We start from the raw sequence: 20803 nt of genomic DNA on the forward strand, positions 1-20803 counted from the left end.
GAACGTGGGAATTCAGCCCACGAACGAAGAAAAAGAAAAAGAAGAAGAAGAAAAAGAAGAACAAGCTGTTTCACTTCTTAAAAAGTAGATCTCCTTTTTCGTGCATCCTTTATTGGATACACAGGCTGATACAGAGTGGTACCTTAATCCTTTCGGACTGTTTAACTTTCTAAGGTTTTAACCTAATGTTTTGCTTACATGGTTACCCCGAACCGTAAATCACCTTTTACCTTACATGGTTACCCCGAACCGTAAACCACCTTTTACCTTACATGGTTACCCCGAACCGTAAACCACCTTTTACCTTACATCGTTACCCCGAACCGTAAATCACCTTTTACCTTACATGGTTACCCCGAACCGTAAACCACCTTTTACCTTACATGGTTACCCCGAACCGTAAACCACCTTTTACCTTACATGGTTACCCCGAACTGTAAACCACCTTTTACCTTACATGGTTACCCCGAACCGTAAACCACCTTTTACCTTACATGGACATAACAATAACTATGTTGGCTTTATAAGGAAACACTAGATTGCAGTAAAAGAGTGTATTAAATAGATACAATTTACACAGTCCATATCTTGGAGGAAAGCACTTCATTCATGCTGCCTGTGCGATTACCTCTGGTCGTTGTCAGGCTTCTTGGAAGTGAAGCTGTTGGTGTTGCCGACGTGGGCAGTGTCAGTATTTTTGACCTCGTTGTCAGCGCCGTCATCGTCGTCCCTGCTGGTGTTGTCGTTGCTATTGCGGTTGTTGTATTTGTCGTAGGTATTGTCGTCGTCGTTTTTGGTTTTGTTGTTGCCAATGTCGTTGTTGGTGTTGTCGTTGTTGTTATTGTTGTCGGTGTCGTCGTCGTCGTTGTTAATGTTGGTGTTGCTGTTTTTGTTGACACTGTGACACAAGAACGTCAACGTCATAAAAAAAACCATCACGATATGATTTTAATGGTGCAACTACACACTAATCCAAATCTGGCTTGAAAAGTGGCGAGTTTTGATGAAGGAGGATGGGGGTTTGTTAACGATCTTCAATTTGAAAGCTTCAATCCTATTAATAAGAATGGACAAGTACTGGGGTTGCACTCAGAATTCCTGGGCAAATAATCTTGCAAAACAGCAGAAACGCTATGGAATGTCTGTGCTACACGCCACCATTGGCTCAAAAATAGCATGCAGACAAGTTAACAGTTATGTGAGTACAATGGATGGACAAGCGGTGTCCTGCCAGGTGATTTCACACTTTCTGTAATTATGGATTACGTGTGTGTGTGTGTGTGTGTGTGTTTGTGTGTGTTTGTGTGTTTGTATGTGTTTGTGTGTTTGTGTGTGTTTGTGTGTATGTGTGTGTGTGTTTGTGTGCGTGCGTGTATGTATGTGTGTGTGTGTGTGTGTGTGAGGATTGCACAAGATCTCCTTCAGGGACAACTACAACAACAAATACAGTCATTGCCTTCTTTTGAAAATTATACATGGAGTAGATATGATGCGTTATTTTTAACTATGTGTGTGTTAGTGTGTGTATGTGTGTGTGTGTGTGTGTGTGTGTGTGTGTGTGTGTGTGTGTGTGTGTGTGTGTGTGTGTGATTGCGTTTGTGTTACTGTTTGTCGATTTCTTACCGGAGCCTTGAAGGCTTCGCCTCTTGTTGTTTGTGGGATTGTGCTGTGAAATAATTTTTCTGACAAACTGTTATGTGGTCACTGAGGAAATATCCACACTGAGGAGTTTATAAAACCAAACAAGACGCGCAAGGCGAAAATACAACATTTAGTCAAGCTCAGTCGAACTCACAGAATGAAACTGAACGCATTGCATTTTTCCGCAAGACCATATACACTCGTAGCATCGTGTGTCCACCGCTCGTGGCAAAGGCAGTTAAATTAACAATCCAGAAAAGCGCGGTAGCGGTTGTGCTGAGGAGGATAGCCCGCTTTTCTATATATATATATCTATTCTTTTTAACTTTCTGAACGTGTTTTTAATTTAAACATATCATATTTATATGTTTTTTGAATCAAAACGGACAAGGAATAAGATGAAATTGTTTTTAAATCGATTTCGGACATTTTATTTTAATCATAATCTTTATATTTTTTCAGAGCTTGTTTTTAATCCGAATATAACATATTTATATGTTTTTGGAATAAAAAAAAATGATGAAGAATAAGATAAACGTATTTTTGAATCGTTTTATAAAAAAAAAATAATTACAATTTTCAGATTTTTAATGACCAAAGTCATTAATTAATTGTTAAGCCTCCAAGCTGAAATGCAATACCAAAGTCCGGCCTTCGTCGAAGATTACTTGGCCAAAATTTCAATCGATTTGATTGAAAAATGAGGGTGTGACAGTGCCGCCTCAACTTTTACAAAATGCCGGATATGACGTCATCAAAGACATTCATCGAAACAATGAAAAAAATGTCTGGGGATATCATATCCAGGAACTCTCATGAAAAATGTCATCAAGATCGGTCCAGTAGTTTACTCTGAATCGCTCTACACACACACACACACACACACGCGCGCGCACACACACACACACACACACACACACACGCGCGCGCGCATTCTACAGTGTGTATGTGGAGGTGAGGGGTAGTTGGGTGGGGGTATACTTGAATAAGATAGACACAGTCATCCATGCAATGGTATGGCGCAGAAGGTAAGCAAGGAATAAACAAACACATACACTTATTATCAGTCTCAACGCGTGCCATCCTTTCAATCGGACATTTTTTTATACTTCTGACGATTTCGACATTCGCTGTACTGTACTTTGGAAACACCCATAATGTTTTTCTCAAAACTTCTCTAAAACTATGCTAACATTAATAAAGAAAATAATTTTAATCAGCGCGCGGTTTGCTTCGCCCAGCTCTCGCGTGTCAGGAGCCGGATTCCGTTCGTCATTATATTTAAGACCACTGGGGTCAACCCAACGGGGTTGGGGTTGCTACCATACTTTATCTGACAGTTTATAACAATATGATTTTTAATCTAGAGTCCTGGGGCTATTTGTTATACCGCTTTTGAGAAGAAAAAAAACCATTCTTTTGTGTGCGCATTTTCCTTCTTTGAGGTTACTATTCCGGTTTAGAGGGTTGGGTTCATTAAGCGGACATAGAAGTTGAACCACTTGTCTAACAGTCTTTAACGGCATATCATTGGACATGTAAGGTAATCATACAGGTTTTGACGTCAATTAAAATGACGTCACATTGTTCTTGTTTATGTAGTGATGGCGTATTTTTGTTTCTTCAAAATATTGTTATCAGCAAAGTCGCCGCTTTGGGTGTTTCAGTTGAAACATTTGAACAAATTGAAGACATAAAATACAACAATACATTTTTAATCGGAAGTAAGTAAAACATGTTATAATGCATCATAATAGGGGAAGCGCCCCTAATATGCACCACTTTTTTGTTTTACGCTGCTAACTAGCTTGTTTTCTTGCAAAGCAGTTTCATTTTGTGTTTGGTAGTTGTTCTCTTTTTCGTGAATCTTGAAGACTAATTAGAGAGAATTCGCTTTTACAGACATTCACAAAAAATAAAATACAGAACATTTCACAACTGGTCCATATTAGGGGCCTGGGCGCCAGTGATGAGACTTTCGAGAATCACTGTCAAAATTCCCATTTACTTCAAAATAGCATGATACAACTTGCAACTTACCATGCAAGTCATACTAATTTAAATATGCTTCAGATTTATAGGTTGGGTTCGACGAGGACTTTATTTGAAACACAACAGGAAACTTAAAAATCAAATTCAAAAACAGAGAAACAATTATTGTAATTATCAACTTTCACGTAAAGAAGACTGTTTAGTGTTTTGAAATCTCAAGGGCTATAGGTCCTTTTCAGCAAGCTTCTTAATACGTGACTGAAACCGTCCTTTATCTTTTCTTTTCTTCTATTTGTTGAAGGTGGTCCATTTAGGGGACACAGAGATACATTGAGTTGTTGCTATAATTTTTTGTTTGTGATAGAAACTCGAGGCCAACACTGCTAAAGTGTAGCGAATACAGCCTTAACTGTTCCATAATTCAGTGTTTGTGGGTTTATAGCTTTGTCCTTGGAGAGAAATCTAGTCCATTTTAAACGTCACATTTAGAGTGAACGAAGCTAGAAGTGTAAACAAAACAAGGGAGAAAAAAAGCTAACGGTGTGTGTGCGTTGTGCCTTCGCAACTATTTCGACATGTACACGTTATTAAGAGAGGATACATGCAGCGAATGAAACTGTTCTGAGTGCTCTAGCACCGTTAGTTTGTCAGAACGAAAGGTGGTCCATTTTAGGAGTCAGTTTAAAATGCATAATATACACACAAAGGTGTCAATCAAGTTATGTTATAATCGTCATGCAGTCAGCGTGTGCAGAAGCAGTTCTTTGGAAATCAGTGGATAGCGAGTCTAAAAATAATACTGTGAATAATGACAGTTTTGATGTTTTTTTTCTGTGGCATATTTACACGAGTATACATAATTAAGAAGGGTCGGAGCTGGACGGGCGTGTCATCAGACACATGTTCTTAGAACAACAGAGAAGACGCCAACACCAAAGACACTAACAGTCTACTTCTTTTACCTATATATCACTCATCTCCGACAAAACAACAGCCCTGACATAACGTGTTTTCAGTAAAATGTACCGTCTTACAGGCACACCAATGATCTCATCAAAACAAAGTTCGGCGTATCATCTTAGATCTGACCAGGCTTCTACTCGGGGTAAGACCATTCCTTCAATTTGTCTCACGCCAAAACACATCAGCACCCTGGCTGCTTTCCGAGGTGGGTTAAATTGTTTTTGTTACTTGTTGCATTTACACACTTCATTGATCAACACAATTCCCTCTGTCCACAGGTAGCACTTAGACTGTTTATATGTATTTGGTATAGGACCAAGTGGAGGGATGTTCTTATTCCATGTACAAGCCTGCCCCGGTCTTAGAAGGTGCGCCTATCTTTGTTTAATAGAAGCATTGAGCCTTTAAGCGGAATCCAAACTGTGTTAGATCTGAAACATTCAAAGGTAAGTCTGTCTTGTCTCACAGCAATAAGAAAGAGAGAGTGAGAGGGACACACACATTGCTCTGTTCTTTATCACGTGCTGATTAAAATTTGTTTTTATAGTTATATGGTGTTTGGCGCTGAAAGTATGCTTACAATGAAGACAATCTTTGAAAGGAATGTATGCTTCGTAAAGCCTGCATTGACTTTACAATAGATCTAGTTTGGAACAGGCACATGACGTCATATGAGAAGGCGATATATTATGACATCACCCTGCGCGCGACGTTCTTTCCCCCAAACACAGCAAAGATGTTGCCTCGTACGTACTGCTTATGGAGCTTATGTTACTTCTCTTTACTATCCTCTCGCTCTGTGAACACATATAATTTTGGAAGCTGTTCTTGCGAGAAAAAACAAGAACGCTGAGGCGTGATTAACCATTCAGTCAAGCGATTGCTCTGAAATACTCTCTTACTTTCTGTATTACCAAGGAGAGAGAGAGAGAGAGAGAGAGAGAGAGAGAGAGAGAGAGAGAGAGAGAGAGAGAGAGAGAGAGAGAGAGAGAGAGAGAGAGAGAGAGAGAGAGAGAGAGAGAGAGAAAAATGTACAACATGGGGATCTCAGGGCGCCTGCTGGAATTTGTCCAGGAATTCCTCACAGACAGGTCCATGGCTGTTAGAGTGGGGCAGTCCATCTCTCAAACACATGTCCTAGATATGGGGGTGCCTCAATGAAGCATCATAGCCCCCATATTGTTCAGCATCATGGTCCACGATGCAGCAAACCTGAACCTCAAGGAGGCCTCATTGTCTCTGTTTGCCGATGACATGGCCCTCTGGGAAGCAGTCAACTGCAAGTCAGAAAGAACAATCAAAACAAAAATGGGGCGGTACCAAGCAAAAGTCGACCAGATCGCTGACTACATGCAGACGAATGGCTTTGAGCTATCTACCGAAAAAACCGTGTTCATGGCCTTCACAGGAGTGCAGCTTGTCAAAAGGACATGTTCCATTACCATAAATGGGGTGCAGCTGGTGCCAGCAGATCAAACCAAGTTCTTGGGAGTGACATTCACAAGCTCTCTCAGTTGGGGCTCACACATAGACTCACTTGTGAGAAAAGCTCAACGCTCCCTAAATCTGATAAAGGTTCTGAGCAGAGAGTCGTGGGCAGCCGGAAAACCATTGATCCATCTTGTCAGTGCCCTTATTCGGTCGCGCCTCAGCTACGGCCAAGAGGCTTTCTTTGCAGCTCCTGACAGTCAGTGGGTAAAGCTTGAAAGAGTAGAAAGAGCCGCTCTCAAAGTGGCGCTGGGGGTCCCCAGATCGGCAGTCTCCACTCTACTTTACCAGGAAGTGGGATGGCTGCCACTGAAAGAGGAATGCCACCTCAGATGTGCACAACTGGCTGTCAGAATACACTGTGTCCCAAACACGGCAGTGGAAGTATTTACCCCAGACATGGGAGATACCGACCACATGCAATACAAAGCTCTTGAATCCAAGACTCATACATACCAAACAGTGCTCCCAATATACAACCATGTGAAGGGCATATGGGAACAGAGTGCCCTGTCCAAGGAAAAGCTGGTTACAGGTGGTACTCTCCCTTACCCTCCATGGCTGCTTGAAGCCCCAAATCTGATCATGGACTATGGAGACGGCCTCAAAAAGGCAGAAGACCCATTGCTGCTAGCCACAGTTGCAAAAGAAAAGATCGATCAACGATTTAAAAGCCACCTACAGGTCTTCACAGATGGTTTGATCCTGCAGTCAGGGGAGGCTGGGTGTGCCTTGACGATTCCTGGACTTGATATAACACGAAAATACAAGCTAAACAAGGGGATCAGCATCTTCTCTGCAGAGTTATTTGCTATCTACATGGCCTGCACACTGATAAACGATCTGCCAACCCCACCTCTGGGGGTGGTCATCCTTACGGACTCAAAATCCTCGTTGCAAGCACTTGCATATGGCACCAAGAACAGAGGAGAGATGCAAACTGAAATTCATTTCTTAGCCCACCAAATCATGACAAAAGGAACATAATTTTCCCTCATGTGGCTGCCATCCCACACAGGAAATGAAATGGCGGACAGAGCGCAGCAAAAGCAGCGGCTATGTCAACCATGCCAGTGACAGACATTCGGCTCTCCTGCCAGGAAGCCAAACTGCTGCTAGCCAAGCTAAAAAGAGAGGAAAGAGAGCAGACACTGTCACAAACATGTGAAGAGAGAGGATGGATACACCTCCCCTACAATAGGAAAGGGCACCACCTCCCACCCCCCCCGAGACCCATGAGCCTGTTGCGTCGCTTGCGCACGGTCAGCAGCCGCATCTACTGGGACAAGGTAGTCTGTCAGTGTGGCAAGACTGGACACCTCACACACGTGTTTGAAGGTTGTGACACTCTCAAGGAAGAGATGTCTAGTTTCATCCGCTACAGAAGGGAGAATGCTCTCAGTCTGGGAGACTTTCTCCTCCCACACCCATCACTCGGAGAGAAACCGATGATGGTCTTGGTCACCAATCTGTTCACCTCAACTGTTGCAAGCTGGTTCTAGTGTGCTTGCAGAAGACCCAGCACAGCACAGATCCACTTCTGGAATCTTAAGCTAAATGTGTCCCAAGACACATATTTTGTAGTCCTGGCATCCTGAAAGGCAGAGGCCCCAACCTACAGGTTTGCTTCCATACCAAAAACGCCTCCAGACACGGAAACTTGGGAGCAGAGGCAACAGCTCCGCTTGATCCTAAGAAACCAAATGTGCCTCCAGACACACAGATCCCTTAGACGGCCGAGGCTGTGGCCTCTAAGGTTCTCTTGTACCAAACCGCCTCCTGACTCTGCATCAGATTGCTTGCGCTGGCATCTGCTTACATAGACCCACATTAAGTCACCACCGTGTGGTAGACACAGACGACATTATTATTTTGGTAGCACTGACTGCCAGCTTTACGGTAATGCGTACCCCTAGCGCGGCTCTGCTTGGGTGGGAATGTTCTGAGCAAAACACTATGTGTTACTCCATACCCCCTGCCCTCCATGGATCTTCTTGACCCCAACCAATTGGGGGGGGGGGGGGAGTTTGCCCAGTCGGTAGAGGCGCTGGCTTTAAAACCGGTTGTCACTATCGGCGTGGGTTCGACCCCCACATTCGGCCAGGGATTTATTTCCCAGAGTCAACTATGTGCAGACACTCCTGGGCGTTCGAACACCCACGTGTACACGCATGCGCACAATAACATTCGCAAGGTCACAGCGAAAGTCCCAGGCCTTGGAAACACGAATACATGCATGCAAAAATATGAAGCTCGGGTGTCCGTTCGGCCAACAGCCAATAAAGTAACCATTTCAGCACTGACCCAAGACGACCCAACCCGGTCCCTAGCCCATTTCAGGTCTCCTCTAGCAGCCGTCAGCCAGCTGTCTACATCCCCCCCCCCTCCCTGCATTTTTATTTTTTATTTTCATACAAAGCCGGGTTTTTCCCGTGTAACATGCCCCTAATGGCTTTGCCGTGAGGGCGTAAAACTTACATTTTCTCTCTCTCTTCGAGAGAGAGAGAGAGAGAGAGAGAGAGAGAGAGAGAGAGAGAGAGAGAGAGAGAGAGAGAGAGAGAGAGAGAGAGAGAGAGAGAGAGAGAGGGAACTCAAAACTCATGCAGAACTGTATTACACAATGAAGTACTGTGTGAAAAAGCACTACAGTTGTTGTCTCCCTTCCATTGTTCAGATGTTTATTCTGTACTCATTTGAACTAATAGTGCTTTGTGCTACAATGAATTATTTCCCTTGAACCATGTTTGAATATCAGGTGAGCTCGAGGGGATCCACTTTGAAAAGTTTACTTTTTTTTTTTATAAGTACATCAAGCTGTAAATTGATTGCAGAAATCCCATCCTTTTGTATCTTGTTAAAGTTTGCATTAAATTTGATAAGAGTTGGTAATTATATTTGAGCTAAAAGGAGATTTGGTTCAATCAAAAATTATTGCAGAAGCACTCAGATTTATTTGGAACTTTGGTGCGGCGTATTGATATGTGAAAATCATCTTGCCGGTTGGCACTACTTTTAACTGGGAAAAAGGGACAGCCAGGGGCAGTTTGGTATCCCTGAAACATCATTGTTGTATCAATGTTGTGGAGTCCTGCTTGTAGCAGGTATGTAAAACATTTGATTGATGATTAGTTCAAGTGTTTGTAATAGTTTGGGTGTGGAAAATGACAGAGTATTCTAGAAACTTATTATTTTTTGAGTGCAGCCATGCAACCATTTTTTGCACGTATGCTAAGTTTTGAATAGGCATACATGTTTCAAAGCACTTGGATGATTTTGTAGAATATTTAGAATTGTCAGCATAATTTGTATGTTGGACATTCTGTTACGATTGTGGAGAACATATACATTGGATTTTGATTTAAATCTAAATTCAAAACGAATTAGCACTGAACATGTGTATGACGTCACGACCGGAAGTATTCGTCGGTGTCGCAGTAAGTTGCTGTAGTTGTTAAATATGAAGAAGATGAGAGTATATGATTGATGCTGTGGACAAGTGAAGAGCATTGCTGGTTCTATACTATGATCTGATAGTGATAGAACAGAAGTTGTTGCATTTTTGACATGAGATGATGTCTTAAGAGAAAAATAATCTTTCCTTGAAAAGGGGTAGAATTCTTTTAGTGAGTTTTAATGATCTCATTGTTGTGAATTATGGTGAATCTAGACCTCACACTTTCTTGAAGAAAATGGTAATCGCGCGTAAGGACTAGACTGTAATTATGCACATGTAGTATTTCTACTGTTCAAGATACTCAAGGCTGCATTATGGCAGGGAGACTTGTGACTTTAGAAAGAAATCTGCTCACAAAACATTGTTCACAGTATTGTACGTTGCTATGGATACGAGATTGTCCAGCCACTGCTCTTCAGTTGTATTCAGTACTGTCAATGACGTAAAAGTACGTTTGTATTTAATATTAGAGTATGATTTTGAGAAGAAGCAGTTAGTTTTACATTTAAATCTTTATAATGAAACAGGAAACATGATTGATTGAAAGGTTTATGTATTGATGATAGAATAACTTTTGTTGGTTGGAATTTAAGTTGAAGTTAGGATTTTAGGTTATAACATTAAAGGTTTTATAAAGTTTTGCAAGTAGAATAAGTATTTGAAGTAATTCACGGTGTGTTTTGATGTTGGAAAGCTATTTTGTCATGAAACCGTACACACACGCACACACATAACAACACACACATCCAGTACACGTGCATACACAAGCCACATATATGAAACATCGAGAAGTGTATTGTTTTGTTTGTTTAGACCAGCAAACATTGATGTAACACCATAGATAATGGTATTGTGATTATTGTGTGTTACAGGATTCAGTTCTGGTCAGAGTTGTAGGGTTGAAATTAGAGGTAGGAGTTAGAGTTCTATTTTATTGTTAACGTTCAGAAAATAAAAGAAGGAAAAGAAAACAAAAGACTTGTAGTTGCCACTTTGTGGATGAAAGATGCACACTTGGCCCCCTGTTCAATGGAGGCTCGCTCACCCGAGTTGGTTACACACAAGGATGCAGGTTTTCGGATTAGCCTAATCTTCCAACCTGTCCTTCTAATATAATGTCATCTGACGACAAGTCTAAAACAAAAACAAACACAAAATTAAACATAGTAGCAATGCATCGTTAAACGGAGCCATACACAGGCTGTTTAGTTTCAAGAAGAAGGGAGAGGGGGTCAAGGAAGATTAACTTCACATGCATAAACAATGAAAAACTTAAAAGCATTGAGAGAGAGAGAGAGAGAGAGAGAGAGAGAGAGAGAGAGAGAGAGAGAGAGAGAGAGAGAGAGAGAGAGAGAGAGAGAGAGAGAGAGAGAGAGAGAGAGAGAGAGAGAGAGAGAGAGAGAGAGAGAGAGAGAGAGAACTCGAACTCGAACTCGAAAACTTTATTACCGAGGGATGATAGCATTAGGTCCATATGGTCCTTTCTTACAGCTAGTCCCTACTATAATACACACATGAAACAAAGAACAAATATGAAGAATGAAAACATTTAAACAAAAAAATCAAATAAAACAAAATTATGTAGGGAAAAGTATAACAAAATAAAAATAAAAAATTCAAAAGTGTGCTTGTTAATGGAAGCATACTATACACTTTCTCTTTCACACATCCTCACACACACTCGCACAAATTGTACACCGACTTAGTCGTTAGAGGGGTGCTTTCGGAGCTGTCTTTTAAAAGAAGATAATGACAGACATGACTTGATATTTACAGGTAGTGAATTCCAAAGGAACGCACCAGAATAAGAAAAACTAGTTTTAAACAAATCGATGCGGGGCCTTAACAAGGCAAGGTTATTTCGAGTGTTTGAATAATATGACGGAGATGATTTGAAGAGTTGTATAAGATATGTTGGGGCGTCCTTATAGACGACTTTATATACTGAAAGGCATAAATTCTGCAAATAGTGCATTGAACGATTTTGCTCTCAAACGAAAATCAGATTGAACTTGTAATTTGTAGTTGACATCTTAAGTGTCGGAGCAAATGTTTCACGCTGTCAGCGTGCGCTTTGCAGTATTGCTGATCCAGCCACAGCTCACTGTGCTAATAAAGACAATGGGCTGAACGGGAGACAATAACGTAAAAAAGATAGTGTGTGGCCCTATAAAATGCAACTGGCTGTTTGGCTGTATCAGATATCGCAATCATGCCACGACTTGATGAAGGAGAGAGACAGCAAGCGATTGGGATGCTTAGAGCTGGCCAAAGCATTGAACGTGATGAACACTGAACGTTTTCCGAAATCATTGCGCTTGGACTCAGTCACTTTTTTTGAAAAATTGTCATTTCATGATGTTCTATTCAAAATCAATAAAGCGAAGGTTTATAAACACTAAAATGGCCAATAAATAAAATATTCAAACATTGAAAACATTCACCACTGAGTTGATTTTTTGTGATTTTTTAAAGTTCAGTTTGCGGAATTTATGCCTCTCGGTATACATAAATGAACATTTATTATACAAAAGCTGCTTTTTTAAGCTTAACATCCCAAACTTTGAACTTCGGATAAGGCGCTATATAAATAAAGAGAATAATAAAAAATACTTTTCATCTTTTCCTTTGTAGAAAGAGATGGACTGGGCAGAACTAGTTTAGCAGCTCTACGCTGGAGCGAGTTCAGCTTCTTCAAGTGAACTTCACTACACCCGTCCCATACTATGGAAGCATAATCAATATGGGGTTTTATGTGGGCATTGTAAAATAGTTTTCTTGTGTCTAGATTAATAATGCTTTGTAACTTTGACAAAAGAAACAGGTTTTTAGCAATTATTTTGCAGATTCCATTGATGTGAGTCTGCCATTTGAGATTATTATCAACAGTAAGTCCCAGTAAACGGTGCTCAGCTACTTGCTCAATGGAGTGCTCATTTAGGGACAGACTCAGAGTCATTTCTGAAAGTTGATGTTTTTGGCGAGTGCTGATTATCATAGACTTTGTTTTAACTGGATTAATAAGCATACGATTTGCAGAACACCACTCAGAAACATCGTTTAGGCTCTGTTGTAATTTGTCTTGAATTTGTGCAGGGCTTTTCCCTGTTGCATGTAAGGTAGTATCATCTGCTAACATATGACACTCAACAGATTCGGACTGTAGGTACAAGGGCAAATCATTTATATACATGCAAAATAATACAGGTCCTAAAACAGACCCCTGTGGCACTCCACATTTCACAGTGCCCTGAAAAGAGTACGTATCGTGTACGTATACAGATTGAACCCTCTCTTTAAGATAAGAGTAAAAAAAAAAGCGACAGTGCTAGAACTTTTCAAATAACACTTTAATTTCTGTAGAAGGATCTCGTGATCCACGAGGTCAAAAGCTTTTTTTAGGTCCAAGTAAACATCACCAGAAATGTCTAACCTATTAATGGATGAGTACCATGAATCAGTTAATCTGGCAAGGGCAGTGTTACCTGAATGTTGAGAGCGAAAACCAGACTGAAGTTGATGCAAGAGATTGTGGTCCTACAAATAAGTAACCAGATGTTTTTGAACATGCCTTTCAAGAGGCTTAGATAATACAGATAACAAAGATATAGGTCTAAAATCATTTAAGTCTTGAGAACCTTTTTTCTTTGGCAAAGGTATGACTTTCGCTTTTTTAAATTCTTTTGGAAAATCATTGTGTTGAATACATAAATTATAAACATAAGTCAGAGACTCTACTATATAAGGAGTAAATTTTAATAATTTATTACTTATTTCATCAAGTCCGGAAGACTTTTTATTTTCTAACCTTGCTATGTACTGGCCAACTTCATGGATGGCCATTATCGGAATAACAAACGCATCCGTGTTTCTTAATTTTTCATCACAGAACATCTGCAAGCGTTCACAACAGGAATGTGGTTCTGTACCTGGAGATTTTGAGTGAGAATCTACCAGTGATTCAGCAACGGACAAAAAATAATCGTTAAAGTCGTTGGCCTTTATATTCTGAGGAATACTACTATTTTTTGAGGAGTTGCCTTTTAAAAACGTGTTCAGGGCGCGCCAGACTTTTGAAACATCTTTGTTGTTACCCACAAGTTTATCAAAATATGATCGCTTCGCGTTTCTCACAAGATTCTTTACTCTGTTACGCGCTTTTTTATAATCTTCAAATAATTTGTTTGTCTTTAACGGGTCGCGATACGCCATTGCTTCGATGATATCAATGGTTAACCAGGGAGGAAGTTTAGGATGTCTTACTCGTTTCCGCCTCACGGGTGCATGTCGATTTACCACATCGATAAAGAGGGAATACCAGGCTTCAAGTGCCTCGTTAGGATCGGTCAAAGTAAGCACAGAAGCAAAAGGTGTACAATTCAAATCATTAAAGAAGAGACCGTGATTAAAATGTTTGAAAGACCTGTATGAAATATATGTGTAAACCTTTTGGTTCTGCCTTGGGTAACTTCATCAATTTGGAACAGCTTACAGGACTATGATCACTTACACTAAGGTCAAATACACAGGCACCTAAGACTGTGTCCGGATTATTCGTATAAATATGTAGATGTAGATGTCGTTGAAGTTACCCTTGTGGGTGACTTTACAAGCTGTTTAAGCCCAAATAACTGAGTAGTTGATTCCCAGCTGGGATGGGACTTTAACATGTCTATGTTAAAATCACCAAGTAGCATAACGTCAGCATTGTGTTTGCTCTTATTATAAACATTGTCTAACATTTGTACAAAATGATCATACCACTCAAAATTTGCCGCAGGATTTCTATAAAGAAAACACACGAATTGAGGGGCCATTGATTTACTGGGTTTGAGTTCTAACCAAATGCATTCTACTGCGCTGGCTTCCAGAGAGAGAGAGAGAGAGAGAGAGAGAGAGAGAGAGAGTGAGGGAGAGAGAGAAAGAGAGAGAGAAAAAGAGAGAGAGAGAGGGAGAGAGACAGAGAGAGAGAGAGAGGGGGGGGGAGAGAGAGAGGGGGGGGGAGAGAGAGAGAGAGAGAGAGAGAGAGAGAGAGAGAGAGAGAGAGAGAGAGAGTGGTCAGAATAAAATAATAATAGCAGGAGACAAAACCTGTCCTGTGTTTAAAGGAAAAGTCCAAGGTTTTTAAATATCCCCAAAAACTTGAAAATCGAATGCCAAATGTTACAAACATCTCTGGAAAAATATTTTAAAATTTGAAAAAAATTTGTTGTTGTTGTAGTTGCAGATTTAGTGTTGCGGGGCTAACCAAGACAAGTCGCCTGGGGTCAAGTAGTGGTCACGTGATTTTTGGTACACTGTGACGTCGGTACACTGTGACGTCACAAGTTATTGTGTTGATTCTACCACTAGTACCAGCTTGATTTTCACACAGAAAAGTCACCACTGTATGCCCGAAAAGAATGCCTCGGTGGAGGGCAGCCGCAAACTGCAACAACTCGTCAATGTCCCTAGGCATTTCATAGCACACTTTCCCTCACAAAACTCTGAGTCTCTTGTGGAAATGGAAGAGATGTGTGCAGCACAAGCGTGCAGATTTCAAAGTGTCGGGCACTTTCTGGACACAGATTTCGCCATTTTTCTGCAGCACAAAAGTTGGCGTTTCATCCCTGAAACAAATGTTTTGACCACCGGCAGTGTCTTCCCTTCATAAAAGTCCGGAGAGGGCAGTATTACGCGAGGCTGGTACAGTCGACGAGCCATCGAAACTCCGAGGCGACATACGAACAGCGGATTATCTCACAAGAAGGAATGCGTTGAAGGTCAGAGTACATGCTTTTATTTTCATGCATACACGTAAACATTGTTTTGCTGCGCAGCGAATAGAGCAAGAGTAAAAAGTAGTCAGGGTTGTGGACACGTAAGACAATGCGTGTGTCACGTTATCTATTCTATTCAGTCGCAAACTATCCCCTGATATCAATTCATGAAATTGGCAGCGTTTGCTGGAATCATGGTTTAATGCTATTTTTACCAGATCTAAACTTTTGGTGGATGTGCAACCGGTAAGGTAAACAGACACCTGCATGCTAGAGACAAGAAGATTACGAATTGTGCAGGGAATTAATCTTTCTGCATTGACTGAGAGACGCAAAACCAGTCTAATTGCTACAACATGGATACACATCCAGACGACTTCCAGAGGGTGTCTAAATGTTCAGTGTACTGTATAGATCAGAAGCATACTTTCGAATTGATTTATACTCACGCTCATTTTCTCTCTTCTTTTACTTCCAGACCTTTCATCATCACTCACGGCCACTGGTCAGAACAGGTCACTAGACACTGAGACCATTCCAGATTTCCCGGTTCTCCGTGATCACAACGCAACTGTTGACCAGTCCTGTTCCTACCGTCCAGAATCACCACAGGAGAAAACCAGCGTGCCATTCATCGTAAGATTTTTGTTTTGTTTTGAAAATTAGTGCCTTATTCTAGCTTTGCAAAAAACGAGAAAGTGTCTTTGACAGATACCATCCAAATAATACATTATGAAAACAAGTACAAGTTCATTTCTACTCATGTTAATCGTTTATGATTTCTGTGCTGAGCGACATATGGATTGAATTTCGTTCGTAACTCACCTCCCGTCAACCTGCAAAACTATATCTGTCGAAGTAGTTTCAAATAAAGTCAGTATGCTTCCGAATAAAAAAATATAAAAAAAGGGTATTTTCTGAAATGTTTAATTATAGACCAAAACAAAACATTCACGAGTATGTTGTTGACCTGATGGTCTTTATGGTAGACAGCAAGAGTTGCATGTTCAAGAAGTTTAAGCAGTACATTTGAAAGAGCAAGGTAATTTAAGGTGGTATAATTTTAATGGTAGGTTCCACTGTGAGGCGACATGGAGGGTATCTTTGACGGACTCATTCAACATTCATCATTCATACCCATGCACATCACCTCAAACACATAAGCTTTGTTCTTGAGTCAAATTTATTGGCTTCATAAATATTGTGAATTTTTGTCCGTTTGCAGATTGGCTTATCTATGAATTTTTTCGAAAATATCTTGCGATCAACGTACGCATAATGTAACACGTGAAGAAGAACATAAAAAGTTCGTCAAAAGGAATCTAATTTGCATTTCAACCCATTTGCCTTCCTTATTGTTATTTTTTTTTTCATAAAGACTACTTGAAATAAACAAAATGTTTAACCATTTCAAGGCCTCTGAACACGTTTAAAAAAATGCAGGTCTTTGCTCACTATATCAGATCTGCCAAGGCTCAGTTTACACAGGTAAAATCATCTGTCGACTTGAACACATACCAATAATCAACAGCCTCACTGCTTCTTGGAGCTGGATTTTGTGTGTGGAATGAATTAGACATATGGCTTTTTACTTTTAGAATATAATTCATAGAAGATGTACATTCGTGCAGAAAGGCTTTAATTTAATAATTAGGTCTTCGTGATGTTCTCTTAACATAACTAACATGTGTTCCCTTTGCCGGGCCAATGAGCCAGTTTTTTGAATATGCAGGTTAAACTCGTGCTTTTTCTGTGTTATCAGTGTATTTCTCATCCAGGCATGGATGCCTCCTCCTAAATGGACAGCCTTTCCCGTGTAAACGATTGGGTTCAAAATCTCAAATCTTACCAGGCTTTTACATGGGATATGGCCATCCTTCCGTTTTGAAAAATACCAGAACTGAACACTCTGTATGGGTACTCTCTTTGCGAATGTAGAATTTTATGAATTAATTTCTTAAACGCCACACGTGTAAAACATTCCCTAAAAAATCCAGCTCCAAAAACCAGTCAGGATGTTTATTCCTGGTATATGTTCAAGTTAAGAGATTGTTTTTCTATGTAAAAGTCTTCGCAGATCTGTGAAGTGAGCAATCCTGTTTTGAAAAAGGATGTGCCTTTAAGCCTGTATAGACGGTTTGATTGTTGAGATACCTGGTGGCAATGACCGCACGGGTGGCAAGAGGTAGTAATGCACAGATGACAACAAACCGACCTGCATTTAAAAAAAAGTTAGGAGGCCTTGATAGGGGGAAACATTTTGTTAATTTCCAGAATCTTTATGAAGAAATAATGAACGAGAAGAAAGTCTGGTCTTGAAGTAAATGTAAATTAAACTATGTATACTTTTGACAAACTTTTCTGTTCTTATTCACATGTTAAAATGTGTGCAGAGATCGTTAGTTACTTCCCAAAAACCATGTTTCAGGCAACAGGCAAACGGACAATACTGGACACAAGCTATGCTGACCGGCTCATGGACTGACTACCTGATGCTGGAGTACACCAACAGTGGAAAAAGTCTGGAACAAAATGTTGCAGAATGTGAACCATGTACCGGACCACGTGACAACTCAGTATCATCTTCAAACCATGCAGGAATCTGTTCAACCAAAGATACTAGTTCAACACAGTCACACGATTTGTAAAAGTATATTTCAGCCTTCTGTAGCTCAGGGAGTTTGAACCCCACTCTTCATCCGTTTGGAAAAGTATCTCTGATTGTTTTGACTGCACAGGTTGGTAATGGTACTCTGATGCTTCTGCCGAGAAACCCCACTCGCTAGCGCACCAGCTGCCTGTTATGGGTAAGCGACGTGCCTGTATTTCCTGCAAAGCAAGACAGAATAAAACAGCAGCTTAGTTTGAGCTTTTAAGACATTCGTACCAGAGAAAACGTGTACGTATTTGTTTGGAGAGGGTGGATAGAATCATTAGACACGCTGTGTCTATGTGACGTAGAGCAGGTTTTCACATTCATGCTGAAGCACTGTGTGATCGCTATTCTTTCTGGCATATCTTACCTTGATTTCAGATAGACTGGGAACCGAAATGAGGATGTTTACATGAATAAACTATGCTGATATGTATGCGTTTAGAAATAAAGAATAGTTTTAATGATTATGATATAATGATGGTGTTTTTTTTGTTTTTTTTTTAACCCAATGTGATTTTCGTATTTGAAAACAAATTGTACACTCTGTTGTCAATTTTACTTTCAGATAAATAAATCTATCATAATGGAAATCATCTGTTTGTGTTGTGTTACTTACCCATTTTGATCAATGTTGAGTCGTCCATATTCCTGTGTGTACGCATAGTATGCAGTTTGAAGGTAGTAGATGTCCGAGCAAACATAGGAGGATGTGCTGTTAGGCTGTCCATCTCCTCATCCAGGTTTTCCAGATATTTGAATTTCGTTCCCTCTTGGAGTTTCTGCACTGACACCTGAAAAGCAAAATACACGTATCACTCTGTGATCATGGCAAAATACATCATCTGTATGCCCCATTCAAATAATACCTTGAGATTCTAACGTATACACAGAAATTGCAGTGGATCACAAAAACAACACGAACAGTAGTACATGTATATATTCAGTTTAAAAATTCATGCAATGAGAGTCAATAACCCGATTTTACCCCAGGTAGATTCAGGGTCCCACTGACTGAATCTCATATGGTTGCTTTTCGGCACACACCACACATTTTTAATGGGACTGTGAGGTTTTGTTAATACAGTAAAATATATAGTAGCAACGTACTGTCTGTTCGTGACGTTTGAGAATACCGATCTATGCACTAACGCATTGTCTTTTTGTAGTGTGACTGTCTGATATTGCGTCCTCCTAAAAACCAATAATCAAAAAGTTTGAACTGCTTGTCTGACACTGACAGTGCTTATTTGCTTCCAAAACGGCTTGCAATATCACGCCATCAGCGTTTCGCCACTGCTCAGAAAATCTTATGATTTCAGATCTAGTTTGAGATCGGAAATCACGTGTGGTCGTTTAAAAAAAACTAAATTCATTTATTACTTCCCTTTGACCGTTTCGCAAGAAAAATGTCAGGATCACTATTAGTATTAGCACATGAAAGCAGCCCACCGCCATTTCAAAAAAGTTTCACTGTTTAGTGGTGTCGATGTCATGTAGTGTCTTACTGTCGCAAATAAAAATACCAGGATAATTACAGTTTTGTCCGCAAGAAACAGGCTTTGCGCAATGTTAACTTGCTGTCTACATGTTTCGTTGTGTGACTGAATAATTACTCAGAATTCCAAGAGAAAATAAGGATAGTCGCGTGTGAACATCACCGTGGAAGCATTTATTCTAAACTGGGCAGTTCAAGGACGAAATCCTTGATTAAAGATAGGAAAATAAACAACACCAGATGCCTAAAATAATAGCATAAATCCATAATCTTTACATGCTTACAGATCTGTGGAAGAACATCAACTGATCTGTGAAAAACACACCTGACTTCGATCTAGCATGCAAGAGGTAGCGACTACGGACTAGTGTGTCAACATCACAACAAAGAGAATCACATACCATTTCGTATTGCCGCTTATGCTGGCTCTGTTTCAAGCAGTTCCTTGTGGCCTCGCCAGCATTTTGACGACGAAGAGGCTCAAACGGGCACGCTAAAAACCTCAGGCTGGCTGAAAACCGGTCCGTATTCCACTTGTCTTCCTCACTGCTTGAGCCGGCCATGTTTGTTGTTCAAGGCTCGTGACGTAGCACACGTATGTGCACAAGGTCATGAGCCAAGACTGCGCGCGCGATGGAACGATTCAGAACAACCAAAAACGAGTCAAAGTATACTTTTTGGATTTCTGTGTTCATTTTTACACACGCATTTGTGGTTGATGAATTAAGAGGGTCAACATATCAAAAGTGACCCTAAACCTTGGACTTTTCCTTTAAGGGAAAAGAAAGTCGCAAGGTGATGTCATAATCTCTTGCCGCTCAATATGACGTCATTTGCGTGTTACAGGTTAGATATGACGTTCGTTTATCTTGATTGCCCAACAGAGTGTACAATCAGTACAGGCTGGAAGCATTATTTCCTTTCAAAGAATGTTTGCATTTAAAGCAAATTGTCATAGATCCCCAAACACTATACAATATATATTTTTTGAATCAGCAAATTATAAGGAACAAAGAAATGGTACTTGTATGTGTCTTCTTCCAACGATAAAGAAAGTCGCTGTAGAATTATATTTTGTATGGATTTGTCGTGTTGTTCATCGTCAGGTCACGCCTATCTCGAAAACTAAGCGTCGCACAGAACCAGCGCCTTTCCATTAGTTTTTTGTTTTTTGTTCTTGCAACGTGCAGCGCCATGGGAAGAAAACATGAATTCGGCTGCGCGGCAGTGCCGCTTGGAATAGAATCGATCCTATTTATGACGCTGCACTGTGCGTGTTGCTAGTAAACTAACCAATTAGAGCAATGTATTTCAAGGGGCACAATCTGCTCTTTTTTCCTGGAGGAGCGTGTGTG

The 20803-nt window shown here is 40.5% G+C and overlaps 2 protein-coding genes across 2 annotated transcripts; both read right to left on the minus strand.

Annotated features, from left to right (window-relative positions):
* Positions 1-624: 624 nt before the first annotated feature.
* On the minus strand, positions 625-13381 carry LOC138974705 (putative uncharacterized protein DDB_G0284715). The gene is made up of 4 exons (XM_070347426.1): positions 13347-13381; positions 13024-13075; positions 5809-5873; positions 625-898 (listed from the first exon to the last, which is right to left on the minus strand). The coding sequence occupies exons 1-4, from the start codon at positions 13379-13381 to the stop codon at positions 625-627; spliced, it is 426 nt and encodes a 141-aa protein (XP_070203527.1).
* A 4010-nt stretch (positions 13382-17391) lies between these two features.
* On the minus strand, positions 17392-20219 carry LOC138972352 (uncharacterized). Its single transcript, XM_070345025.1, has 3 exons — positions 19850-20219; positions 18570-18744; positions 17392-18126 (listed from the first exon to the last, which is right to left on the minus strand). Exons 1-3 carry the CDS (start codon positions 20009-20011, stop codon positions 18080-18082), a joined length of 384 nt encoding a protein of 127 aa, XP_070201126.1. The 5' UTR covers positions 20012-20219; the 3' UTR covers positions 17392-18079.
* Between the last annotated feature and the right edge of the window lie 584 nt (positions 20220-20803).

The sequence above is a fragment of the Littorina saxatilis genome, linkage group LG8 (assembly GCF_037325665.1).
Source record: "Littorina saxatilis isolate snail1 linkage group LG8, US_GU_Lsax_2.0, whole genome shotgun sequence".
Taxonomy (NCBI): domain Eukaryota; kingdom Metazoa; phylum Mollusca; class Gastropoda; order Littorinimorpha; family Littorinidae; genus Littorina; species Littorina saxatilis.

Excerpts from the sequence above, each read along its gene's own strand:
- LOC138972352 (XM_070345025.1), bottom strand. The coding sequence starts at position 20,011 with ATGGCCGGCTCAAGCAGTGAGGAAGACAAGTGGAATACGGACCGGTTT. Across the intron at positions 18,745-19,849 it reads ATAAGCGGCAATACGAAATG|GTGTCAGTGCAGAAACTCCA; the intron begins GTATGTGATTCT and ends TTTGCTTTTCAG. Across the intron at positions 18,127-18,569 it reads CTCAACATTGATCAAAATGG|GAAATACAGGCACGTCGCTT; the intron begins GTAAGTAACACA and ends CTTGCTTTGCAG.
- LOC138974705 (XM_070347426.1), bottom strand. The coding sequence starts at position 13,381 with ATGGCCATCCATGAAGTTGGCCAGTACATAGCAAG. Across the intron at positions 13,076-13,346 it reads GTTGGCCAGTACATAGCAAG|GACCACAATCTCTTGCATCA; the intron begins GTTAGAAAATAA and ends ACTTATTTGTAG. Across the intron at positions 899-5,808 it reads GAGGCCTCCTTGAGGTTCAG|TGTCAACAAAAACAGCAACA; the intron begins GTTTGCTGCATC and ends CTTGTGTCACAG.